The 18,817-nt window shown below is 45.0% G+C and overlaps 8 protein-coding genes across 12 annotated transcripts; 3 read left to right on the top strand and 5 right to left on the bottom strand.

Moving 5' to 3' along the window:
* Positions 1 to 58: 58 nt before the first annotated feature.
* On the bottom strand, positions 59 to 1,209 carry BCIN_01g05570 (hypothetical protein). Its single transcript, XM_001561333.2, has 2 exons — positions 602 to 1,209; positions 59 to 435 (listed from the first exon to the last, which is right to left on the bottom strand). The coding sequence occupies exons 1-2, from the start codon at positions 959 to 961 to the stop codon at positions 196 to 198; spliced, it is 600 nt and encodes a 199-aa protein (XP_001561383.1). The 5' UTR covers positions 962 to 1,209; the 3' UTR covers positions 59 to 195.
* A 205-nt stretch (positions 1,210 to 1,414) lies between these two features.
* BCIN_01g05560 (hypothetical protein) lies at positions 1,415 to 3,441 on the bottom strand. Of its 2 annotated transcripts, XM_024690558.1 has the most exons (5): positions 3,177 to 3,441; positions 3,018 to 3,108; positions 2,802 to 2,966; positions 1,727 to 2,752; positions 1,415 to 1,622 (listed from the first exon to the last, which is right to left on the bottom strand). In XM_024690558.1, exons 1-5 carry the CDS (start codon positions 3,275 to 3,277, stop codon positions 1,497 to 1,499), a joined length of 1,509 nt encoding a protein of 502 aa, XP_024546327.1. In that variant the 5' UTR covers positions 3,278 to 3,441; the 3' UTR covers positions 1,415 to 1,496. The 2 variants fall into 2 exon arrangements, with proteins under 2 accessions (XP_024546327.1, XP_024546328.1); XM_024690559.1 differs by having other exon boundaries at positions 1,415 to 2,752.
* Positions 3,442 to 5,292: 1,851 nt separating this feature from the next.
* Positions 5,293 to 9,786, bottom strand: Bccpa2. The gene is made up of 4 exons (XM_024690557.1): positions 8,935 to 9,786; positions 7,132 to 8,814; positions 5,706 to 7,081; positions 5,293 to 5,653 (listed from the first exon to the last, which is right to left on the bottom strand). Exons 1-4 carry the CDS (start codon positions 9,266 to 9,268, stop codon positions 5,546 to 5,548), a joined length of 3,501 nt encoding a protein of 1,166 aa, XP_024546326.1. The 5' UTR covers positions 9,269 to 9,786; the 3' UTR covers positions 5,293 to 5,545.
* Positions 9,787 to 10,775: 989 nt separating this feature from the next.
* Positions 10,776 to 11,949, top strand: BCIN_01g05540 (hypothetical protein). Of its 2 annotated transcripts, XM_024690556.1 has the most exons (4): positions 10,776 to 10,938; positions 11,055 to 11,159; positions 11,302 to 11,565; positions 11,624 to 11,949. In XM_024690556.1, exons 1-4 carry the CDS (start codon positions 10,855 to 10,857, stop codon positions 11,828 to 11,830), a joined length of 660 nt encoding a protein of 219 aa, XP_024546325.1. In that variant the 5' UTR covers positions 10,776 to 10,854; the 3' UTR covers positions 11,831 to 11,949. The 2 variants fall into 2 exon arrangements, with proteins under 2 accessions (XP_024546325.1, XP_024546324.1); XM_024690555.1 differs by lacking the exon at positions 10,776 to 10,938 and having other exon boundaries at positions 10,950 to 11,159.
* A 142-nt stretch (positions 11,950 to 12,091) lies between these two features.
* On the top strand, positions 12,092 to 13,139 carry Bcfmp41. The gene is made up of 3 exons (XM_001561339.2): positions 12,092 to 12,272; positions 12,384 to 12,595; positions 12,651 to 13,139. Exons 1-3 carry the CDS (start codon positions 12,187 to 12,189, stop codon positions 13,076 to 13,078), a joined length of 726 nt encoding a protein of 241 aa, XP_001561389.1. The 5' UTR covers positions 12,092 to 12,186; the 3' UTR covers positions 13,079 to 13,139.
* Positions 13,140 to 14,208, bottom strand: Bcbna1. Its single transcript, XM_024690554.1, has 3 exons — positions 13,795 to 14,208; positions 13,666 to 13,741; positions 13,140 to 13,615 (listed from the first exon to the last, which is right to left on the bottom strand). The coding sequence occupies exons 1-3, from the start codon at positions 13,824 to 13,826 to the stop codon at positions 13,181 to 13,183; spliced, it is 543 nt and encodes a 180-aa protein (XP_024546323.1). The 5' UTR covers positions 13,827 to 14,208; the 3' UTR covers positions 13,140 to 13,180.
* A 141-nt stretch (positions 14,209 to 14,349) lies between these two features.
* On the top strand, positions 14,350 to 15,682 carry Bcctr2. 2 transcript variants are annotated; one of them, XM_024690553.1, is made up of 4 exons: positions 14,350 to 14,708; positions 14,766 to 14,949; positions 15,098 to 15,185; positions 15,236 to 15,682. In XM_024690553.1, exons 1-4 carry the CDS (start codon positions 14,634 to 14,636, stop codon positions 15,351 to 15,353), a joined length of 465 nt encoding a protein of 154 aa, XP_024546322.1. In that variant the 5' UTR covers positions 14,350 to 14,633; the 3' UTR covers positions 15,354 to 15,682. The 2 variants fall into 2 exon arrangements, with proteins under 2 accessions (XP_024546322.1, XP_024546321.1); XM_024690552.1 differs by having other exon boundaries at positions 15,059 to 15,185.
* A 1,142-nt stretch (positions 15,683 to 16,824) lies between these two features.
* Positions 16,825 to 18,705, bottom strand: BCIN_01g05500 (hypothetical protein). Of its 2 annotated transcripts, XM_024690550.1 has the most exons (3): positions 18,100 to 18,705; positions 17,188 to 18,044; positions 16,825 to 17,115 (listed from the first exon to the last, which is right to left on the bottom strand). In XM_024690550.1, the coding sequence occupies exons 1-3, from the start codon at positions 18,431 to 18,433 to the stop codon at positions 16,975 to 16,977; spliced, it is 1,332 nt and encodes a 443-aa protein (XP_024546320.1). In that variant the 5' UTR covers positions 18,434 to 18,705; the 3' UTR covers positions 16,825 to 16,974. The 2 variants fall into 2 exon arrangements, with proteins under 2 accessions (XP_024546320.1, XP_024546319.1); XM_024690551.1 differs by having other exon boundaries at positions 16,825 to 18,044.
* Positions 18,706 to 18,817: the final 112 nt, after the last annotated feature.

Raw genomic sequence — 18,817 nt, 5'->3', positions numbered from 1 at the left:
AGGTATCTTAACATATACCAGCTAATTTCTCTTTTCAAATCCCCCAGAACGCCTGCCATACTCCAGATCCCAATATTCTCATTCCGAGAATCCGATTTAAACTCCCAATTCCTACATTGTCAATTTCACCTTCCCAATCCCAATTCCAAAAATGTAACAATCACAGCACGGCATTTCCATTTAAGCCATCATCTCCTATTTCCTCGCAGCTCCGAAATTAGTCCTCGCCTTCTTATTCCCCGTATTTTCCCTTGTATCTGTTTCACTGTCGTCGCCTCCCGCCATCTTCTTATTCTTTTTCCCTTTCCCCGAAGAAGCAGATGTGGGCGTTGCATGATTCGATGCGCCGTCGCCATTCTTTGGAAAGCTCATTGACAAGGGCGTCGGTGCCATAGCTGCGACTGGCGTTGAAGCTCCTGAAGGTAAAGGGGAATCCTATTTCGGGATTCCTATTAGTCTCCTATCCAATTGCCTGCAAATTTCTCCAATTTCCGGACTTTATGCACAGCATGCGCATTTGTTCAAATTCATGTACCACCCATTGTCTCTGCAGCCTTGCTATCACAACAAATAATTACTTGAATAAAGCAGCTCAACTCACAACATTAACCTTCCAGCTATGCGAACTCCCACTAAACGGTCTATCCGTTCCTCCCACAGCCGTGCTCTTTCTCCCCGTTCCAGCACCCCTTCCCACTCCTCCCACACTCGCACCTTTCGCATACCCATCAAATCCAGTTATGATATTTCCCTGTGGCGTCTCATCCAAATATTCCGTTTCCTTTCTATAAATGGCTTCCTCACTGAGCGCCAAAACGCGCTCGAGATTCTTCTTTTGCTCCAATAATTGTTTGAGCTTTCGTCGCGTTTCGTCGTAGTAAGGAAGGCCTGCCGTCGGGTCCGCCGAGCGATTTTCCTTCGAGGCGGTGCCAAGAGCTGTAGAGGGTTTGTTCGAGTCCATACTGGTTGATTGATGAGTTGGGCGAGGTCGCTGAGATGTGACATATATGGTTCGGCGCCCCGAAAAAGGAGCAGGAAGCTTGGTCAAGGGATACAGAATGGAAAATGACGCACGGACAGAATGCGAGCTTTTTTGGGCTTATCCGCTTATCGAAGCTGCGGGTTAGGTTCACCAGATAGGGCTGAAGTCGAACCAGGAATAAACAATGCAATGTCTGGAGCTCCGCGTTTAATTTTCATCAAGTTTCCTGGGGCTAGCCTCTCATAGAGGTCTGTCAAATACACACATTGAATCGAGTTGAATTGTACTTGATTGTCTAGCTGCAGTGTGAGCTATCAACCTCCCTGTCGTTACCGAACAGCAATTATCTGAAGGATCAAAAAAAAGTATGGGACAGGTCAATTCTTGGAGGCTGAAAGTGGTTGCAGTATCACGTTGTGCAGGTAGAACTAATGTTGTAAATATATTTTCTTTTATGTGCCAGTATCTCCCTATTGCCATGGCCCTTGTATGCCTGAATCGATTGATTTGTTCCTCAATGAGCGTTAGCATTAGTTATTGAATGTTCGGTGGAACTCGAAGTTCTCATCTTCTTAATCTTTTCCCTTAACAATTTTTCTCGCAATTCGGTGGATAACTTCTGCGGATCTTTTCTCAAATTCTGATGCCAAAAAGACGGGTCAGCGAGATAACGAATGTGAACTTAGTCGGACTTTCTTTCGATACATATGAGATTCTCCCCTTGCCTTATGAATCACTACCTACCTGTGCAGGTTCGGCAGATCCAGCTGTTTTGTTGGCTTCGACGTCTCGAATTGGTGATCCCCTATCACTTTTTTCTTCAGTATCAGCCCTCTTGTTTCTTCCATCATCTACATCTGAAGAACTATTCCTTCTTCTTCGGCTTGTGGGCTCATATCTTTGCAGGGAACGTTGTCTCTTCCCATTATCATTCCTTCCATTACGGACTTCATCCTTTGAAGAATCCCTACGACGTCTGACAGGAGGAGAAGCGCTCCGGCTAATGCTTCGCGATAGTCGCCTCACATCGCGACTGCCTCGTCTATCTTTTCTACCAGGACTTGAGGGTGAGGCACTTCTCTTCCGGGGGGTTGGGCTTCGACTTAATGAGGGAGATGAAGAGCGAGATCTAGATCTAGAACTCGTGTTACGACGACGGTATCTGCGAGACTTTGGAGGTGGAGAACGACTCAAAGATTCTGTTGAAGCTCTTCTTCGCTTTCGAGGTGGAGAGCGGGATTTTGAAGTCGAAGGGGATCTACGGCGTGGCCTTCTCTCTGGGCTTCTGGCGCGTCCCCTACCACCCCTCCCGCGATTGCGCCTCTCTGGTGATCTGGACCTGCGCCTACGGGGTGATGGTGACCTAGATTCCGAAGCTGACCGACTGCGTCGTCTTGATGGAGATCGCGATGGGGACTTTGATCTTGTAGGCGACCTAGAGCGTGATAAAGATGGTCTTCGCCTTTCGTCTCGTCTATCACGAGTTGCGGGAACGTAGGTATCACTTCGAGGTGGTAGGACATAGACTCTGTTGTCTCGCGCTCCGCGTGGCGACCTCGAATATCTTGGACCTCTTCGATCGAACCCTCTGCCACCACTTCGATCGAAATCCCGATCTCCGCGACCACCGCGCCAGCTATCTCCTCCTCCTCGCCCACGTCCGCCGCGATCACCTCGTTCGCGATCTCTTATTGCGTGCATTTCGCGGTCTCTCCGTTCACCGTCCTCGCGACGCCGACGTGCATCATCTGCAGCCTGTTCGGCTTGTATCTGACCAAAGGTTAGTCAGTAATCCCCAGAATTCTTCAAGAATTTGAACCTTTTCCTGTATAAGTTCCAACTTTTTCGCCTCAAGAAGTTCTTTGGGAACACCTTGAGGACTGGCCTGCGCACTGAGACATAGTTTCCATAACTCCTTGCAAAACCCTGGCGTATCTTTGTCGAGAAAACCGGTGAGTGATATTTGTAACTTTTTGATATCCGGCTGCGGCAAACATTAGATTGGTGTGTGTTGAATCATTCAGGTGACACCTACATATCGTGAGCCCTCAATGAGATTAAAACATAGTTCAATCACAACATCGTCTTCAGCTCCCAATATATCTGATATCTTTCCTGCGATCCATCTACGTTGCACAACAAAGTCAGCTTGCCCTTCCCTTGGTCTGGTATCTCCAAGCCTGTTTGAACGTACTTTTTCATTACCTCCAAATTAACCTTCTGAAAGTCGACTTTCTGATTGAATTCGGATGGAAACTTGGTCGACTTCAGCAGCTTCGCATCGACGGAAGTCATGGCGACGGCTGTTAGAGACTATTGATATTAGGATAAGAAGCGGTTGGGTGTATTATACAAGGTGATTGGAGTCGAGAATTGAGCTCGCAAGATAATAAAATACCCTAGCAAATAAAGCGCGTTCTACCGCATATCGTCACACAGCATGACTCGCTTATGTAAGCATTCAGTGCGCCAAATGACTCGATGCAAATGTCGAAATGTCCTGCAGAGCGAAGTGAAATAAATGGAAACTATTTGATCGGTTTTCTCCACAATGCTGATTAGTGTTGTATGATCGTCTTTGCATTTCAGATGCATGCCATAGTCGCTGTGAAAGGAGAGTATTCCCTAGGTCAAACAATGAAAAGCTTGAGACAGACGGGATCGCAGAATCTTTTCATAATTTCTACTCTTCTCATACACATCCAGTCATGCTCTATTTCATATAGAGCCGGAAGGTGCCTAAGTAGCTCCGGAAATTTCTATAGTTCTTGGCAGGAGATAAAGGAGTTTTCAGTAGGACTGGGACGAAACCAGAGCAATCGAATGTAGGAGGGGAAGTGTCCTCACCATGTCTTTGGTACACAATTGCGAACAGTTTAGACCGTCCAGGCGCTTGTTCTTTGCCATTGCATAGTCTTGCAATATCAAGTCCTCTGGTAGCCACCTCCATGGCCGTTTTAAGTGTTCACGTTGTATGTCTTGAGGTATTCTTTACATAGTAGACAAGTATTCGAGATTGTCAATTTCGGAGATGATGCTTGAGCCTGCCATTCTACCTCCCTCCTCGCAAGGCCTCGAGAAGCTCCGTCTTTATACGCCTATTCTATACAGATTCAGAAGATGAAATTCATAGTAGATTTTGAGGCGCAAGAACACGCGTGTGGAATTGTCCTATCTTGAATTAGCGGAGTGGATGCTCACAGGTATTTCTGCTGGTCTGGAAGGGTTCTGCTCAGGGTCCAGAACTGTCGCAGCAGACTAGGTTAATCAACGTTCCAATGGAATCTCAAGAGACATGTTAACCTTTCCTCTATCTGAATATCTTCTACGAGTACCATGTCTCTTAATAAATGCTTGCCCACTTTCATTCCCGTCTATTATATGCACACACTCACATTTCTACATCATGATACTCCCCTAGAGTATTTTCAAACTATACTCGCTCAACAAAAATTCTTCCTCACTGTGATACCTTTCTAACTAAGCATCCTTAGTATCTTGTCTTAAACTCAACTTCGTTCTTAATCAAACATAAATACATGAACGTCCTGCGATCAGAATAGTCGGACCATTTGTAGTAGAAGCTTACATAGCAGCGGCACATACACTATACTCTCCTCTTTTTCTTCCAACCTTCTATCTTCTCAGTAAAGTTAAGATAGGGAATCTCAAAAACGTTGATAGCTGCAACGAAACACCGCATATTTTGTCGAAACATTTGTTAGAGTTCCTCGCGTAAAAGTTATCCCTTTGACCTATCAACCAACGTTCGCCTTGTGATAAATATCAAAACAAGACGATCGCATGATTCCCACCCATGGGCAATCACCCCGCAGAGCCTCTATAAGTTAGGATAACCGACCGCAGAGGTCAAATACCCCAGGTAGGGTACGGGTGCCCATGCCCGATATTATTAGAAACTGTCACTATCCAAAAGCAGTTCAACACACCAAAATTCACCATACACATATACATAAACACCACAGCCAACCCCCAAAACACCAGTGCGCCTTCGTGTCTACCCAAGAACTTAACTAGGCTATTTTCATGTGTTTTCATGTGTTTTCCAGAAGAGTGATTTCGAGACGTATTGTTCCTCTCCATCAGACATGCAACAAAACATATCTTGACTCTTTCTGGTTGGCAAAAGTCTGTTTCGGTTTTTGGGAACAAGAAGGGTAAGTCCCGAGAGATATTCCCAAGAGTAGCTAGCTCTACGGGATATCAGGGGGACAGGGCATAGGAAAATTAACAAGTAGAGCACAAGTGGAAGGTAGTATATCGATCTAGAAATATAGCTATTAGAACTATGCAATGGCGTTATTGTTCGTTAACAGATAGATATGCTAGATTAACTTTCCAGTCCGAGTATCCTGTCCTGTAAATTGACTGAACGCCTGGAATTCATGGTTTCACTAAAATTCGGATATTGAGACATCATCTCTGGCGTTTCCAGACTATAAACTTGAGTTTAAATCATGATTACTATTGATTTCTTTCTACATGCTAGATATACAGACAAATTTGAGACCATTTGTTTTGTTGATTCGTTGAATAAGCAATTTACAATGGCTTGCCACCAATGAAATCTGACCATCTGCGAACTTCGCCTGGAATACCTTCCTTGCGAGGAAGTTTCTCGTTCATGCATTGAGCAAAGAGTTCAGCAGTCTAAAGAATGATTAGTAAGTGATGTACGAGGAATGAATTTATTTCATCTTACCTTTGGTTCCATGAAGAGAGGAACGCCAAAGTCGACAGCGTTTCTGCGCATAACGTAGTCGGTGTCCTGAACAGTCTTGCCTCTAGCAAGTGCAAGGTTGAAAACACCACGAATGTCGTACTTCTTGAAAACCTCTCTCAAAGCTCTCTTGTCCTCCTTGGGGAACTCAATGACCTCAACACTGACATTGCCCTTGGCAGTCGATTCCAAGAACTTCTTGACTTCAGGTTCGGCAGCATAGAGCTTGTAGCCCAATGGAGATAAGTAGTCGACAATCTTAGTGAGGGAAGTTTTAGTGACATCACCGCCGAAAAGAAGACCCTCTCCTGGTTCTGGCATACGGAAGTTCATGGTTGATTGGAGAGAAGCCCAGTAAGCCTCAACGAGATCCTTACCGAAGCAAGCAATCTCACCAGTACTGGACATTTCGACGCCCAAGAATGGATCAGCACCAGCAAGACGAGTCCACGAGAATTGAGGGACCTTAGTAGCGAGGTAATCACGCTTGATGGCCATAAGATCGGTAGGCTCAGGGACATTTTGGCCCACAAGAGCCTTGGTAGCGACATCAATAAAGTTGACACCAAGAACCTTGCTGACGAATGGGAAGGAACGGGATGCACGCAAGTTACATTCAATAACCTTCAATTGTGGAAGACCACCTTCAGGATCTTCAGCCTTGATGATTTGCATATTGAAAGGACCGGTAATGCTCCAGGCCTTGGCAACCTTCTCGGCAATCTCCTTGACACGATCCATGGTGGTTTGATCAAGGGAAGCAGGAGGCAAAACAAGAGTAGCGTCACCAGAATGAACACCAGCTTGCTCAACGTGCTCACTGACAGCGTGGAGAATAAGTTGGCCGTTAGATCCAACACCATCCACATCAATCTCCTCGGCACCTTCAATGAACTTGGTGATGACAACTGGGTGATCAGGGGAAACGTTGCTAGCAGCTTCGAGCTTCTCCTTGAGCTCATCCTTGCTTCTAATAACAGTCATGGCAGCACCTGACAATACATATGAAGGGCGGACGAGGACTGGGTAACTGACTTCCTCGGCAAAAGCCTCTGCGTCGGCAACCGAGGTGAGTTCCTTCCATGCTGGTTGATCAACTCCAATGCTGTCCAAGATTGCAGAGAACTTTTGTCTGTCTTCTGCCTTGTCAATATCCTTAGGATCTGTTCCTAAGATCTTGGCTCCACCTGTCTCTTGCAAACGGAGAGCAATGTTTTGTGGGAGTTGACCGCCTACAGAAACAACAACTCCGGAAGCAGATTCAAGTTCGTAGATGTCCATTACACGTTCGTAACTCAATTCTTCGAAGTAGAGTTTGTCGGCAGTATCGAAATCAGTACTGTAAGTCTCAGGGTTGTCTTGTAAAAAGTTAGCAATGATTCATAGAGGTAGAGTTGAGAAAACTTACAGTTGATCATGACGGTCTTCTTGCCCATTTCTCTCAAAGCGAGAGTTGCGCTAACGGCACACCAATCAAATTCAACGGAGCTACCAATTCTGTAGACACCACTTCCCAAGATGATAGTTCCCTTGTCATCAAATGTGACATCATGAGTTGTTGCATTGTATGTCGTGTAGAGGTAGTTAGTGTTTGCGGGGAACTCAGCAGCCAGAGTATCAATTCTCTTAACAAAAGGAGTGATACCAAAGCTCTTTCTGACGGCTCGAACTTCATCTTCGGTGGACTTGACGGCGTTGGCAATTTGTTTGTCAGAGAAACCCAATTTCTTTGCTTTTTGGACAATTTCCTTCTTCAATCCATCAAGGCTTCCAATATCCTCAAGTTCGCGGGTGCAATCAACAATGTTCTGGAGCTTGTACAAGAACCATTTATCAATCTTGGTAAGGTCATGTACACGATCAACAGAGTAGTTCTCGTGGAGCATGGCTTGTCCAACAGCTAACCAACGACGATCGGTGGGGTTCTGAAGTTCGTAGTCAAGGTCATCAAATTTGTCTCCTTGGAAACCAACGAATCGTGGATCAACTTGACGAATAGCCTTTTGGATGGATTCTTCGAATGTTCTACCAATAGCCATGACTTCACCAACGGACTTCATAGCACTGCCGATATCGCGCTTGACGTGTTGGAACTTTGACAAATCCCATCTAGGAATCTTCGAGACGATGTAATCGAGGGAAGGCTCGAAGTTGGCAGTTGTAGTCTTGGTAACAGCGTTTGGTAACTCGGGAAGAGTGTGACCAAGTCCAATCTTAGCAGCAGTATATGCAAGAGGGTAACCGGTAGCTTTCGAGGCAAGAGCAGATGATCGGGAGAGACGAGCGTTAACTTCAATAACTCTGTAGTCTAATCCATCTGGTTGCAAAGCGTATTGAACGTTACATTCTCCAACAACACCCAAGTGACGAACAATTTTAATGGCAGCTGAACGAAGCATGTGGTATTCTTCATCACTCAAAGTCTGACTAGGGGCGACGACGATAGAATCACCAGTGTGGATACCGAGAGGGTCGAAGTTCTCCATGTTGCAGACAGTGATGCAGTTGTTACTGGCATCTCTGACAACCTCATATTCAACTTCTTTCCATCCCTTCAATGATTTCTCAACCAAAATTTGAGGGGAAAGAGTCAAAGATCTAGAAGCCATGTTGCGAAGTTCTTCCTCGTTGTTTGCGAATCCAGAACCAAGACCACCGAGAGCATAGGCAGCACGGACAATGATTGGATAACCAATACCCTTTGCAGCCTCCAAAGCTTCATCCACAGTTGAAACGGCGACAGATTGAGCAATTGGGATGTTGATCTCACCAAGAGCCTTGGCGAAGAGATCTCTGTCCTCACTGGTCTCGAGAGTCTTGATACTGGTACCCAAAACCTTTACACCGTATCTCTCAAAGATACCCATGCGTTCCATTTGTACACCGAGATTGAGAGCTGTTTGACCACCGAAAGTGAGGAAGATACCATCTGGTCTCTCACGCTCGATAACATATGTGACATATTCAGGTGTGACGGGAAGATAATAAACTTCGTCGGTAAGAACGTGTGCGGTTTGGATCGTTGCAATATTGGGGTTGATGAGCACAGAAGCTACACCAGCTTCTTTTAAGGCCTTCAATGCTTGAGAACCTGGATTGAATAAAATGTCAGCATGATATAAAACAAGACCTGCATGTAACTTGGCACGGAGAGGACTTCTACGCCCAAAAATGACTCATTCTGCCAAAGGTTAAAATCTGGGGAACCAACCTGAGTAATCGAATTCTCCTGCTTGGCCAATACTCAAGCCACCACTTCCAATGACCAGAACTTTCTTCACGTTCACTGGGTTGGCAGCTCCTTTAACAACCCCACTGGCCAAGTATGCCTCAGCACTGGGCGCGGTTTGTGACTGATCCCTAAGGAGAGTCGAACTGGAGAAAAGTCGAGCACATTTGCTGTTCTTCCAGACTTGAGCCGGTTGACGGTGCACAAGACCGCTAATGGAAGCTCTAGTAGTGAATGCTCTCGCAGGCAAAGCTGGAGCTTTGCATTGACGAAGGAGCGATGAAGATCGATATGCGAAGCGGTTTGCGAGCGCCATGATATCGAATTGAGGTTTCAATTGAACTTTTTAAGTAATTTTTCCACCTGGTCCGTTTTCACTTTACCCTGCCAATTGAATCAAGGGTGATTTGGCTTTCTGCGGGAAAAGAATGTGAGTTTTGGACAATGGATGTTTTTGGTTGCTATTCTACCTAGGGTAGCTTTCTGATAAGGTTTGGAAGTCGGTTTGTAAATAAAGGAATAGTGAACCCCTCTGTTGTAGCAGATTGAAGTTATTCCTGGAGTTTGGAAGGTTCGAAGTCTCTAAGCATTGTCGATTAAGTTGGGGAAATCAAAATGGAATCGTGGAATTTTGCAAATTTGGAGATGTTTTGTGTCAATGAGGGTTTTGCTGGTTTCTGGCTGAAGATTTTATTCTTATATGTGACTCTGATGTGAGTCTGAGTCTTTTTAGCTGTGTGACCGAATGGTTGGAACCAAAATTTTCGTGGCCCCGCTTTTTGATCTGCATGGACAATCCCAACCAACCAACAAAGGATATCTTGGGTTTATTCCAGATTGGGGGTGAAGAAGATTGGAATTGAGCCAATCAACATCTGCCCGTCACTCGATTAATATTGACATTTACCAATTGGTTCTCTGGCGTCATGATATGCCAGAAGAAACCCAGTGCCGGTTGCGTTGGGGGACGGGAGGGAGCGGTTTCCTCTTATTCATCTAATTCATCTAGCTCATCTAATTCATCTAATTCACCAACCCGGGCGATTTGCTAGTCAGGCAGCCTGCTAAATGCCTCTACCACATGTTTGAACGAGGGTGCGAGGGTGGTGAGCGAGGGGCTTGAACGAGGGGTTCATATCATCACAGCATCATCAGAGCGATGCCGGCGGATGATAAAATTCTTTTCTTCTTCGTGCATCATTCGTATGTGCGTGGCAGGAAGACGTGGGGTCTATGTGAATATTTTGACACATGGATCTTCTATGGCCATCACACACTTCTTCCCCATTAGCTATAATCTCGCAACCATTTCGGGAAATGCAAATATCGAATGCTACCCTTGTTGATCTGAGGAAGCCACTAGTCATCGGCTGAGTTTCGCTTACTTAATACCTTCGAAAGGGGAGTCTGTTACAACATTAACTCTTGCAGAAGACTCTCACATGATTGGTTCTCTCATAACATTTAGATAAAATGGTTCCAGTGATACTCCAAGTTACCGATCCGTTAAGAAGAGACGATTGAGGGATGTCTTTCATCTTATCCTTATCAACTTTGTGTTGCAACGTACATACCATCAGAGGGCACTTGATCGGTTAGCACAACCCATCTTTGGTATATCAGCCGACATATACGCTCATTGGCGAAAATGACTAACGTCATACAACTTTTGAATCTCATCTCATTTCTGCGACAGCAATGGAAGTTGAAGATGGTTTTCCAGGCCCGAATGCAACAAAACTCTTCCTCTTGCGATCATGCAGAAAATGTAGAAAACCAGCCGGCAAATTGATAAACAGCTTTATAGTCTCTCAATGAGTAGAGTCCCGCCTTTTCAATATGAGAAAATCAGCTTTATTCTAGAGGTGGTTCGGTTGAGTAGAATGAAGGTGTGAAGGTGTGATGTTAATGCTCGCTGCTCATCGACTAGTGCGCTCTAAATCTACTGTCGGCACATGTGCGGTAGTGACCGAGATAAACGATAAGGTACCCCATAAGCTAAACTTACATGTTTGCACCCTTTCTGCAAAAATCTCCTCGCGCTCGTTAACCTTACATATTAATCATTAATCATAATAACAAACGATCTGTTCTATCCGCAGTATCGAATTCACAGTCTCTTCAAAATGGATCCCTCATCGATCCCATCACCGCCAAAGCTACAGATCGCACATGTTCTCGCTGATCTTAATATCCTCAAGCAAGCAGTTCGTCAACACCATTAACCCATCGCAGCCCGCATGCCACAGTCTTGCATTATATTCTGTTGCTCCCCACATCTCCACGCGCATCCCCACATACAACATCGATGTTTCTCTGAGTATACGTGCTAACCAGTCTTATGCGCAGCCCCCCAGAGCTACCCTCTCCTTTCTACGCAGCCTCTCCGCCGTATCGGCCACTGTAGACGATAGAAAAACGTCAATCCATTCACAGCCAATGCCGAAATTCGATAGCCTCGGTCGTCGTATACCCACGCCTCCTTCTGTTGTTCAGTTGCCGTCTCCTCCACTCAGGAAACACTCGTCTATGGATTCAATTGATCTCCCAGAAACCGAAGAATCCATCCGAGAGACTCGAGAACGACGTCTTGAAAGAAGGAGAAGTAGCGCCGTATGTTATAGATGCTACCCTGTCCCATTGGAACGATAGCTAACATATTGTGTCGCAGAGGGATGAAGAATTCATGCGGGCGAAGACACTACTAGCATATTATAACCATCGACACAAGCTACAAGAAAAGGGTCAAAGGGGAATGAAAATGTCACAGGAAAGGGTAAACAAAGCGTTGAATGAACAGGCGGAAAAGAGACACCAGGTGAGGAAACGAGGTTCTCTTGGAACGCTTGGAGTACCAGATGCGAATAGTTATTTTTAATACAAGAGTTTAGACGCTCAAACATAATTGAAATCAATATTCTCTTTGAAGTTCTTGGGAGTTTGAAGAATTTGGTATTCAAGTATTGTCCAAGTTCCATTTAAATATCCAGGAACCCATCTCATCATCATGTATATCTGCAATACCACCTACCAAAATGCAAGTCTTCATAATTCTCGGAACCGATCAGAGCTTCCGGAAGCTTGTCCCGTCAGTGGCCGAGCGGGGTCTCCACTGGAGGTCACAATCAGATCTCCACATGAATTGCTCACTTATTATTTGAGCTTCGAGTAACCACACCTTTTGATTGTACATAGAACGTTTGGATCTTTGCATTTTTGTATACTTCAGCCGATATGTCTATAATCTTCCGCCGTGGCCTTGCCACTGCGTCTCCTTTCAAGAGCGCTTCAAAAGTTGTGTGTATCGGGAGAAACTACGCGTATGTTGACCCCCACTCCTCTTCCTCCTCGACCACGAATTGCTCTTGGGGATTCTGCGATTGAGGATCTTCAAAGTATGCATAGAATGGCTGGACTGATTCAAAAAACAGAGATCACGTCACGGAATTGAACAACGCCAAGCCCAAGCAGCCATTTTTCTTCCTCAAGCCGCCTTCCTCAATCCTCCCTCCAAATGGCGGGGCTGTCATTCGACCAAAGGGCGTAGATTTGCATTATGAAGTGGAATTGGCTTTGATCATGGGAAAGCAGGTCAAGAATCTCGAGGCGGAGAATGAGAAGGAAGCTTATGATTCTATCGAGAGTGCGTATTCTCGGATGTGTGACTCAATTTGATTTCTAACCATTGAATCACACAGGCTACGCAATGAGCATTGATATGACCGCTCGCAACGCCCAAAACGAAGCAAAGAAGAAGGGTCTCCCATGGGATATCGCCAAGGGATTCGACACCTTCCTCCCAATGAGCAACATCATTTCCAAATCACAAATTCCGGATCCTCATAATGCTACCGTGTGGCTTACAGTCAACAATGAACACAGACAAAAGGACTCTACAGAATTGATGTTGTTCCGAATTCCTAGAATCTTGAGCGATATCTCAAAGGTGATGACTCTGGAGAAGGGAGATGTTGTCTTGACTGGTACACCAAAGGGAGTTGGATCTGTGAAGCCTGGAGATGTCATGCGGGTCGGCATTAGTGTTGGGGGTAAGGAGTTGGAGGAAGGAAAGATTGAAGTTGCAGTTGAGGAGTCGACGAGTACATACGAATTCAAGGAGACTTGAGCAAATTACGTACGTCGTTTACACTAGATACCCGACAGTATATATAAGAGTCCAGACTTCATGCGAAAAACTTCACTATTTCATTATTCCTTTTCTCATCAATCAAGCGATATTTGGGTCCTTGATAGATCCTACCGGAGGCGCTGATTCCGCAACTGTCCCGCATTTCTTGCATTTCCTCCTATCCTCACTATCCTTGAAGCTATTCACAGCTTCCTTGATTTGCGTGCCCAAGTCTGTACAATGGAAGGCAGCTTCCTCCACCACCTCGCGGCAGTTTGTACAATACCACCTCAGCCTATCTAACGAACCCTCTGGTCTTGGTTGCTCTAGTACAATGCCCACTGTGTTTGCGAATCGAACAGGATTATGCGGCGTATTTGGTGGCAAGAGAAACATTTCTCCTTCTCCAATAATGATATCCTTAAACTCGCCTTCATCTACGACTTTCAACATCATAGCTCCCTTGTATTGGTAGAACCACTCTGCGGTCTCGTTTATGTGATAGTCGGTTCGTGCATTGGGGCCTCCTACGATCTGCGGAGCTTAGCAATGTCTGAGACAGTGATGGGTGGTGATGATCGTACCATGACAGTCACATCTTTGTTGTAGACGCAGTAATTGTTAATGGGAGGCTTCAAGAGATGAGAGTTCTCTTCGAGCCTATCGAATAACTGTTAACCCAGAATCCTTCCTTGATCTTGAAAGTAGCTTACCACTTGGGCAGATTTAAAGGACTTGTGAGCATCGTTGACGAACGTGTAACGATTGTATATGTCAAATCGAAATAGAGTATTGCCAAGCTCAGTTGAGATGGAAATTCACAATCGATGGAATGAATGAGTCTTGCCCCTCACACGCACATATCCGATGAAACCGGTTGCGGCAGTATAAAATAGCTTATCTTCTGTAACACCGATGTCCGTGCATTATCTGATAAAGAACTGGGCAGCAGCAGCTTGTCTCGAGCTTGTCTAAGAATGTGCGGAGTACTCGTACACTCTTTGCAATATCCAATGTTAAATCAGATAATCATTATTGCGAATTAAAAAAGGAGAGATGACTACATCTGGAAGCTCCAAGTTCAATATCAGCATCGTGTCGCTCCAGTCTCTATAGCAATCGATATCGTGGTGAGATCTGAAATGTAAGTGTTTTCAAGGCATGCATGATTCTGTGCGTGATTCAGTGTACCTACCGCTTTTTGTGATTCACATGGAGCTTGTCAGACAGAGCTGTTGGCGTTTGATTAGCTTGGTTTGAGCGCATTTGAGAAGGTAAATTAGGGGACCATCGCACCATCGCACCATCGATTCATACCCCTCTGTGATTGGTGCAATTGTTCCCTAGGTCGTTGCGCCAGTCTTCCAACTGCAGTGTGCTCTCGTACATGGCGATATATATATATAATCGTTTTGCTATCCATTTCTAAATCATCAATCTTCCTCTTCCATTGAAACCTTACGGATCGGCGCAAGCTCGAATTCCCATCTACTGCATCGACACCGACCAATTCTATAACCCACAATCGCACTGCATTATATCCAAATTCACAATGGATCATTCGCACATGGATCACAGCATGCACGATATGGGAATGGACATGGGAGGAGATAGATGTAACATGAACGTCCGTTTTCACCCTCCTCAACCCTCTCGACTTCTGACTCTCTAACCTCGATTGTAGATGCTCTTCACCTGGGACACAACCAACCTCTGTATAATCTTCCGCTGGTGGCACATCCGCTCCACCTTCTCGCTCCTCCTTTCCCTCCTTGGCGTCATCGCCATCACCGCCGGATACGAAGGCATTCGCGCCCTCACCCGCCGCTATGAATCCTGGGTCGACAGACAGCAAGGTTCCATAACCCGTAAGTGGTCTTCCTCTTCTACTGTCCTCCATGCGTGCGCGCTTTTCCTCCCTCGACTTTCATACCTGAACAGTGGAATGAAGAGCTGAGACTGTGTGTGTGAATTAAGTGGATGATGTTACTGAAAATACGCCTTTTCTCTGGGCAGGACGCAACCAAGAAGAAGTAGGCCAGAGAGCGCATGTTATCAAAGCTGCGCTATATGCTTTTCAGTATTTTTATGCATTCATGTTGATGTAAGTAGTTACTCTTTCCGATGTGAGGAGGGAGACTAATGAAGTTGTAGGTTACTTTTCATGACATATAACGGATGGGTTATGATTGCAGTAGGAGTTGGTGCGTTTGTGGGTTTCTTGATATTTGGAAAAGACACTTCGGCTGCGAAGGAGACGGCATGTCATTGAGAGATTGAATTATGGAGTTTTAAGGGAATGAGCGCTTGGGAGGAAGACGGGTTATAGTATGGGATAGAGACAGGGAGCGCGTCTTGTTGGTGAAAGGAAGAAGAACAGCAGGTCGAAGAGATGGATCGTGGGGAGTCAAGCAAGATTTGTTTGAGACTGAGAATGCCAGATACCCAGACTTTTTCAATCTATGATCTCAAGCGGCTACACATGGGCTTATTAAGTTTGCGTGGAGCCGTTCATATATACATAGACGGGGTCGTGTTATGCTTTACATGTTTCAATCTATATTAGCAATATAATGTTGCTCAAATCTTCTATTCGAGTTACTTGACCAACTGGAACTGAGGGCAGTGCAGATATGATTTGTATGCGACTATAACCATTTACAATTTGTCGCCCTACAAAAATAAAGAGAAGCAAGTCCCGCAAGCTTGTATTTTTGATAGCTAACCACCAAGCACAAAGCTCTCTCAGAGAGCACGAGACTATTCTCCGAAAATGTATATCCTGAATTGTAGATTCACATGTTCTCCAAAGTGCTCGTAAACGTACTTTGATAAAAAGACCGTTGTCACAATCTCTCAATAACCAAAATGAGGGAACCTATCGCTTACACCACAAAATCCCTCCCTCTCACCCAAAACGACAGACAGAGAATGATCTCATCTCATCTCATCTCCATCAATCAATCAAAAAAATCAGCATGTCAAAACCCAACTAACCCACCCACCCACCAACCAACCAACCAAGCGACCTCCAAATCCCCAATCTACCACAAAATTTAATCAAAAAAAAACTAAAAAAAATAAAAATAAGAAACTCCCTACCCCTCTCTCGCCCTCCCCCCCAAAGCAAAAAAAAAAAAGATTGTTGTTTTGGTGTCTACCAGAGATTGATACTCCAGGTGGGTGTCGAACCCACGACTTTCGCATAACTTCATATTAATCCACAAGGGGAAGAATATAAGAACGACACGCTAACCACTCTGTAATGTTCTGTATTAGCCATGATGTACCTTCATTTTTGGAATGGAGGCAGTAACTTACGCGTCACTGGAGTTTGGCATGTTTGTTTGACGAAGCCGGCGTTTTTAAATATATATTAGAGCGCGGTGAGTTTTTTGCAGGGGTTGGGTGGGGTCGAGTGGGCAAGGAGCATGGATTGGTTGGGAGGAGGGGGAAAGAGTGGGGTGGGTTGCGCTGGGCTGGGCTGGGCTGGGCTGGGTTTGGTATGTGGAACTTGTGAATCGGGATGGCAGTGGTATTGATCAGTTCAGTGGAAATCTATCATATGTGTCGGAGCGTAGAAACAGTATTCAACTCGTTACAATATGCAACATACAATATTAACTTATGACAGAATCGACAAAGTCACCCTCAATACTTCGGCGATAGTTCTAAGAGTTTGTCTACAAACCTTACATATCGTTGTCACTGGCTAGTCTTTAGTTGTACGATATGCCGAAGCGTATAGGTTATTTGAGGTAAAAATCTCATCTAGGACGTCTCACGATTCATCATTGGAGATCATTGAACAGGTTCAAAGGTCCCTCGTATTAGGGTGTATGACAATATCCATTTCAACACGCCATTCTATCTTCCCAGCCATTATCAAACTATCAGTTCCAATACTCGCTACAGCAATAGCTACTTGACGAAGAAGTAGGACTCTCAGGGCAGCAGCGGTCCTCTGCTACTGGAGTAGGCGAAAGTTGTTCAAGTGTAAGAAGCGAGGCCGATGGCTCTAGTGTTGGTTGCATCTTAGGGTTTTCATTAACCTCAGTTCTCCAATTAAAAGACACCCCTCGTTGTCACGCGGGAAGGAGATTTACATCACCAATTCCTGAAGGCAATCCGTTTGCGATATTTTGTATAGCTACTTTGGTTGGTTTCGAAAGCTCTTTTCCTAGCACTACCACCAGGACAGGTGTTCTTAGGAAACGACATCTACCCTTCCGTACTTCCGATCGAAACTTATTAATGACTTTATGTGTACGCTTTTTATCCTTTTTATCTTTTGCAGTTGGGTCGACGGGTAACTCTGGAATTGGAGAATCGCCACCAACATTTGGTTCAATAGCTGCAACACATGGAACTTGAGCGGGACCGTCTGATTGTCCGATGATATCTTCCGCAACTTCTGTTGGCACCTCTGACAATGGCGATTTTGCTATCGATCCTTCAGGCACCGCTTCGAGAGGTCTCATGAGTGATGCTTCCAAGGAGCTATCACGCTTATTCATAGACAAAAGTTTATCTATGTTCGGAACAGCAGATGGGCCATCCAAAACGCTGGTTCTAGGACTAACTTCAAGGCAAGGGCCTCGAAGATGATCGGGCAACGCACCAAAGTCGTGAATAGTTGTACCAGTGGGAAATTCGGGCTTAGTGTCGTGCGAACCATCCATATCAAACTTCTCAGCCGCTGATAAACGCTTTGTTGGTGTTGACGGCGCAGTGTTGAAATTAGAGTAGGTATCTGCATAGGTTTGTGATTCAACAAATGCGTCGTCAAAAATGTCGTCATTTTCGTTCTCAATCTGCTTGAACTTGCGCCCCTCTTTGTTCTCTGAAGATTTAGAGGGCTTGTATGTCTTGACTTTTGGTCTCTTACCGGGAGTAGATTGTGATCCCACACTGGTGGAACGCTTTACCATGATTATAGGTTGTTCATTCGTTTCGGTAGTATCTAAAAATTGACAAATTAGTTCGAGCGAGAGAACTCAGTTGAGATCAACAATTACCAATTTCAAATTCTTTCAACGGAATAGAAGTATCGACCAACTGAGGAACAGCTTCATATTGAGTAAAAGTAGTAAGTTCCAGGCCCTTGCCTTTGCCTTTGCCCAAAACCTTCATAGTTGGGGACATCTTAACAAACTTCTGCATTGCTACCTCCTCTGAAATCCCAACTAAATTCGGTGGTACAATTCGATTTTGAAGTGATCGCTTCAAAGAGCCAAATGAGAGTGGAGGACTCAATGTATCACTTTCAGGACTAGAACTACGAGGAGGAGTTCCAAGAGATATACGCGGACTTTCCGATCCGCTTGATTGACTTGTTTCAAGGCTACGCATCAAGCCTAAAGTCCTTCTCGTAGAATGAGTGAGTTACTAACTGGATAGAGTTGGAGTGGGAGTGTTGTCATGAAGCTGTTTCGACAGAAAGGAAGTTGGTATTTCGTCGAGATGCTTTAAGATTAAGAATACTCTCAAATGAGTGACAAAACGAGTGGCTGCCAAAATAATGACGATGGTGATTCCAATAATGTGTTTAAACAAGAACAGGACGAGATCTCCTTTCTCGATGTGATCAGGACGTTCTCCAACATTCATCTACTGTTCTTTCCATCAGTAGATCCATCATCCTTACCCTCTGCTCAAATCTATCCACAAGTATTTAAAACTCAAACCGCTCCTTCCACAACACAAACTCACTACCGTAGGTATTCCGACTGTCTT

Source organism: Botrytis cinerea, chromosome 1, assembly GCF_000143535.2.
Source record: "Botrytis cinerea B05.10 chromosome 1, complete sequence".
Taxonomy (NCBI): domain Eukaryota; kingdom Fungi; phylum Ascomycota; class Leotiomycetes; order Helotiales; family Sclerotiniaceae; genus Botrytis; species Botrytis cinerea.
This window is presented reverse-complemented; position numbering and strand designations above follow the sequence as displayed.

What these genes read in the sequence shown, in the direction of transcription:
- Bccpa2 (XM_024690557.1), bottom strand. Translation starts at nt 9,268, where the DNA reads ATGGCGCTCGCAAACCGCTTCGCATATCGATCTTCATCGCTCCTTCGT. An exon ending in GAAGACCGTCATGATCAACT is followed by an intron (nt 7,082 to 7,131) that starts GTAAGTTTTCTC and finishes ACTTTTTACAAG; the next exon opens with ACAACCCTGAGACTTACAGT. An exon ending in CTCTCTTCATGGAACCAAAG is followed by an intron (nt 5,654 to 5,705) that starts GTAAGATGAAAT and finishes ATCATTCTTTAG; the next exon opens with ACTGCTGAACTCTTTGCTCA.
- BCIN_01g05500 (XM_024690550.1), bottom strand. Translation starts at nt 18,433, where the DNA reads ATGCGTAGCCTTGAAACAAGTCAATCAAGCGGATCGGAAAGTCCGCGT. An exon ending in GTTGAAAGAATTTGAAATTG is followed by an intron (nt 18,045 to 18,099) that starts GTAATTGTTGAT and finishes GTCAATTTTTAG; the next exon opens with ATACTACCGAAACGAATGAA. An exon ending in TGCCTTCAGGAATTGGTGAT is followed by an intron (nt 17,116 to 17,187) that starts GTAAATCTCCTT and finishes GAAAACCCTAAG; the next exon opens with ATGCAACCAACACTAGAGCC.
- BCIN_01g05560 (XM_024690558.1), bottom strand. Translation starts at nt 3,277, where the DNA reads ATGACTTCCGTCGATGCGAAGCTGCTGAAGTCGACCAAGTTTCCATCC. An exon ending in TCATTGAGGGCTCACGATAT is followed by an intron (nt 2,967 to 3,017) that starts GTAGGTGTCACC and finishes TGTTTGCCGCAG; the next exon opens with CCGGATATCAAAAAGTTACA. An exon ending in GATCTGCCGAACCTGCACAG is followed by an intron (nt 1,623 to 1,726) that starts GTAGGTAGTGAT and finishes TTTTGGCATCAG; the next exon opens with AATTTGAGAAAAGATCCGCA.
- BCIN_01g05540 (XM_024690556.1), top strand. Translation starts at nt 10,855, where the DNA reads ATGTTAATGCTCGCTGCTCATCGACTAGTGCGCTCTAAATCTACTGTC. An exon ending in TGACCGAGATAAACGATAAG is followed by an intron (nt 10,939 to 11,054) that starts GTACCCCATAAG and finishes TTCTATCCGCAG; the next exon opens with TATCGAATTCACAGTCTCTT. An exon ending in TTAATATCCTCAAGCAAGCA is followed by an intron (nt 11,160 to 11,301) that starts GTTCGTCAACAC and finishes TCTTATGCGCAG; the next exon opens with CCCCCCAGAGCTACCCTCTC.
- Bcfmp41 (XM_001561339.2), top strand. Translation starts at nt 12,187, where the DNA reads ATGTCTATAATCTTCCGCCGTGGCCTTGCCACTGCGTCTCCTTTCAAG. An exon ending in TGTATCGGGAGAAACTACGC is followed by an intron (nt 12,273 to 12,383) that starts GTATGTTGACCC and finishes TTCAAAAAACAG; the next exon opens with AGATCACGTCACGGAATTGA. An exon ending in AGCTTATGATTCTATCGAGA is followed by an intron (nt 12,596 to 12,650) that starts GTGCGTATTCTC and finishes TGAATCACACAG; the next exon opens with GCTACGCAATGAGCATTGAT.
- Bcbna1 (XM_024690554.1), bottom strand. Translation starts at nt 13,826, where the DNA reads ATGCTCACAAGTCCTTTAAATCTGCCCAAGTG. An exon ending in CCTTTAAATCTGCCCAAGTG is followed by an intron (nt 13,742 to 13,794) that starts GTAAGCTACTTT and finishes GTTATTCGATAG; the next exon opens with GCTCGAAGAGAACTCTCATC. An exon ending in ACAAAGATGTGACTGTCATG is followed by an intron (nt 13,616 to 13,665) that starts GTACGATCATCA and finishes TAAGCTCCGCAG; the next exon opens with ATCGTAGGAGGCCCCAATGC.
- Bcctr2 (XM_024690552.1), top strand. Translation starts at nt 14,634, where the DNA reads ATGGATCATTCGCACATGGATCACAGCATGCACGATATGGGAATGGAC. An exon ending in GAGATAGATGTAACATGAAC is followed by an intron (nt 14,709 to 14,765) that starts GTCCGTTTTCAC and finishes CCTCGATTGTAG; the next exon opens with ATGCTCTTCACCTGGGACAC. An exon ending in ACAGCAAGGTTCCATAACCC is followed by an intron (nt 14,950 to 15,058) that starts GTAAGTGGTCTT and finishes GTGTGAATTAAG; the next exon opens with TGGATGATGTTACTGAAAAT.
- BCIN_01g05570 (XM_001561333.2), bottom strand. Translation starts at nt 961, where the DNA reads ATGGACTCGAACAAACCCTCTACAGCTCTTGGCACCGCCTCGAAGGAA. An exon ending in ATAGCTGGAAGGTTAATGTT is followed by an intron (nt 436 to 601) that starts GTGAGTTGAGCT and finishes ATCCCGAAATAG; the next exon opens with GATTCCCCTTTACCTTCAGG.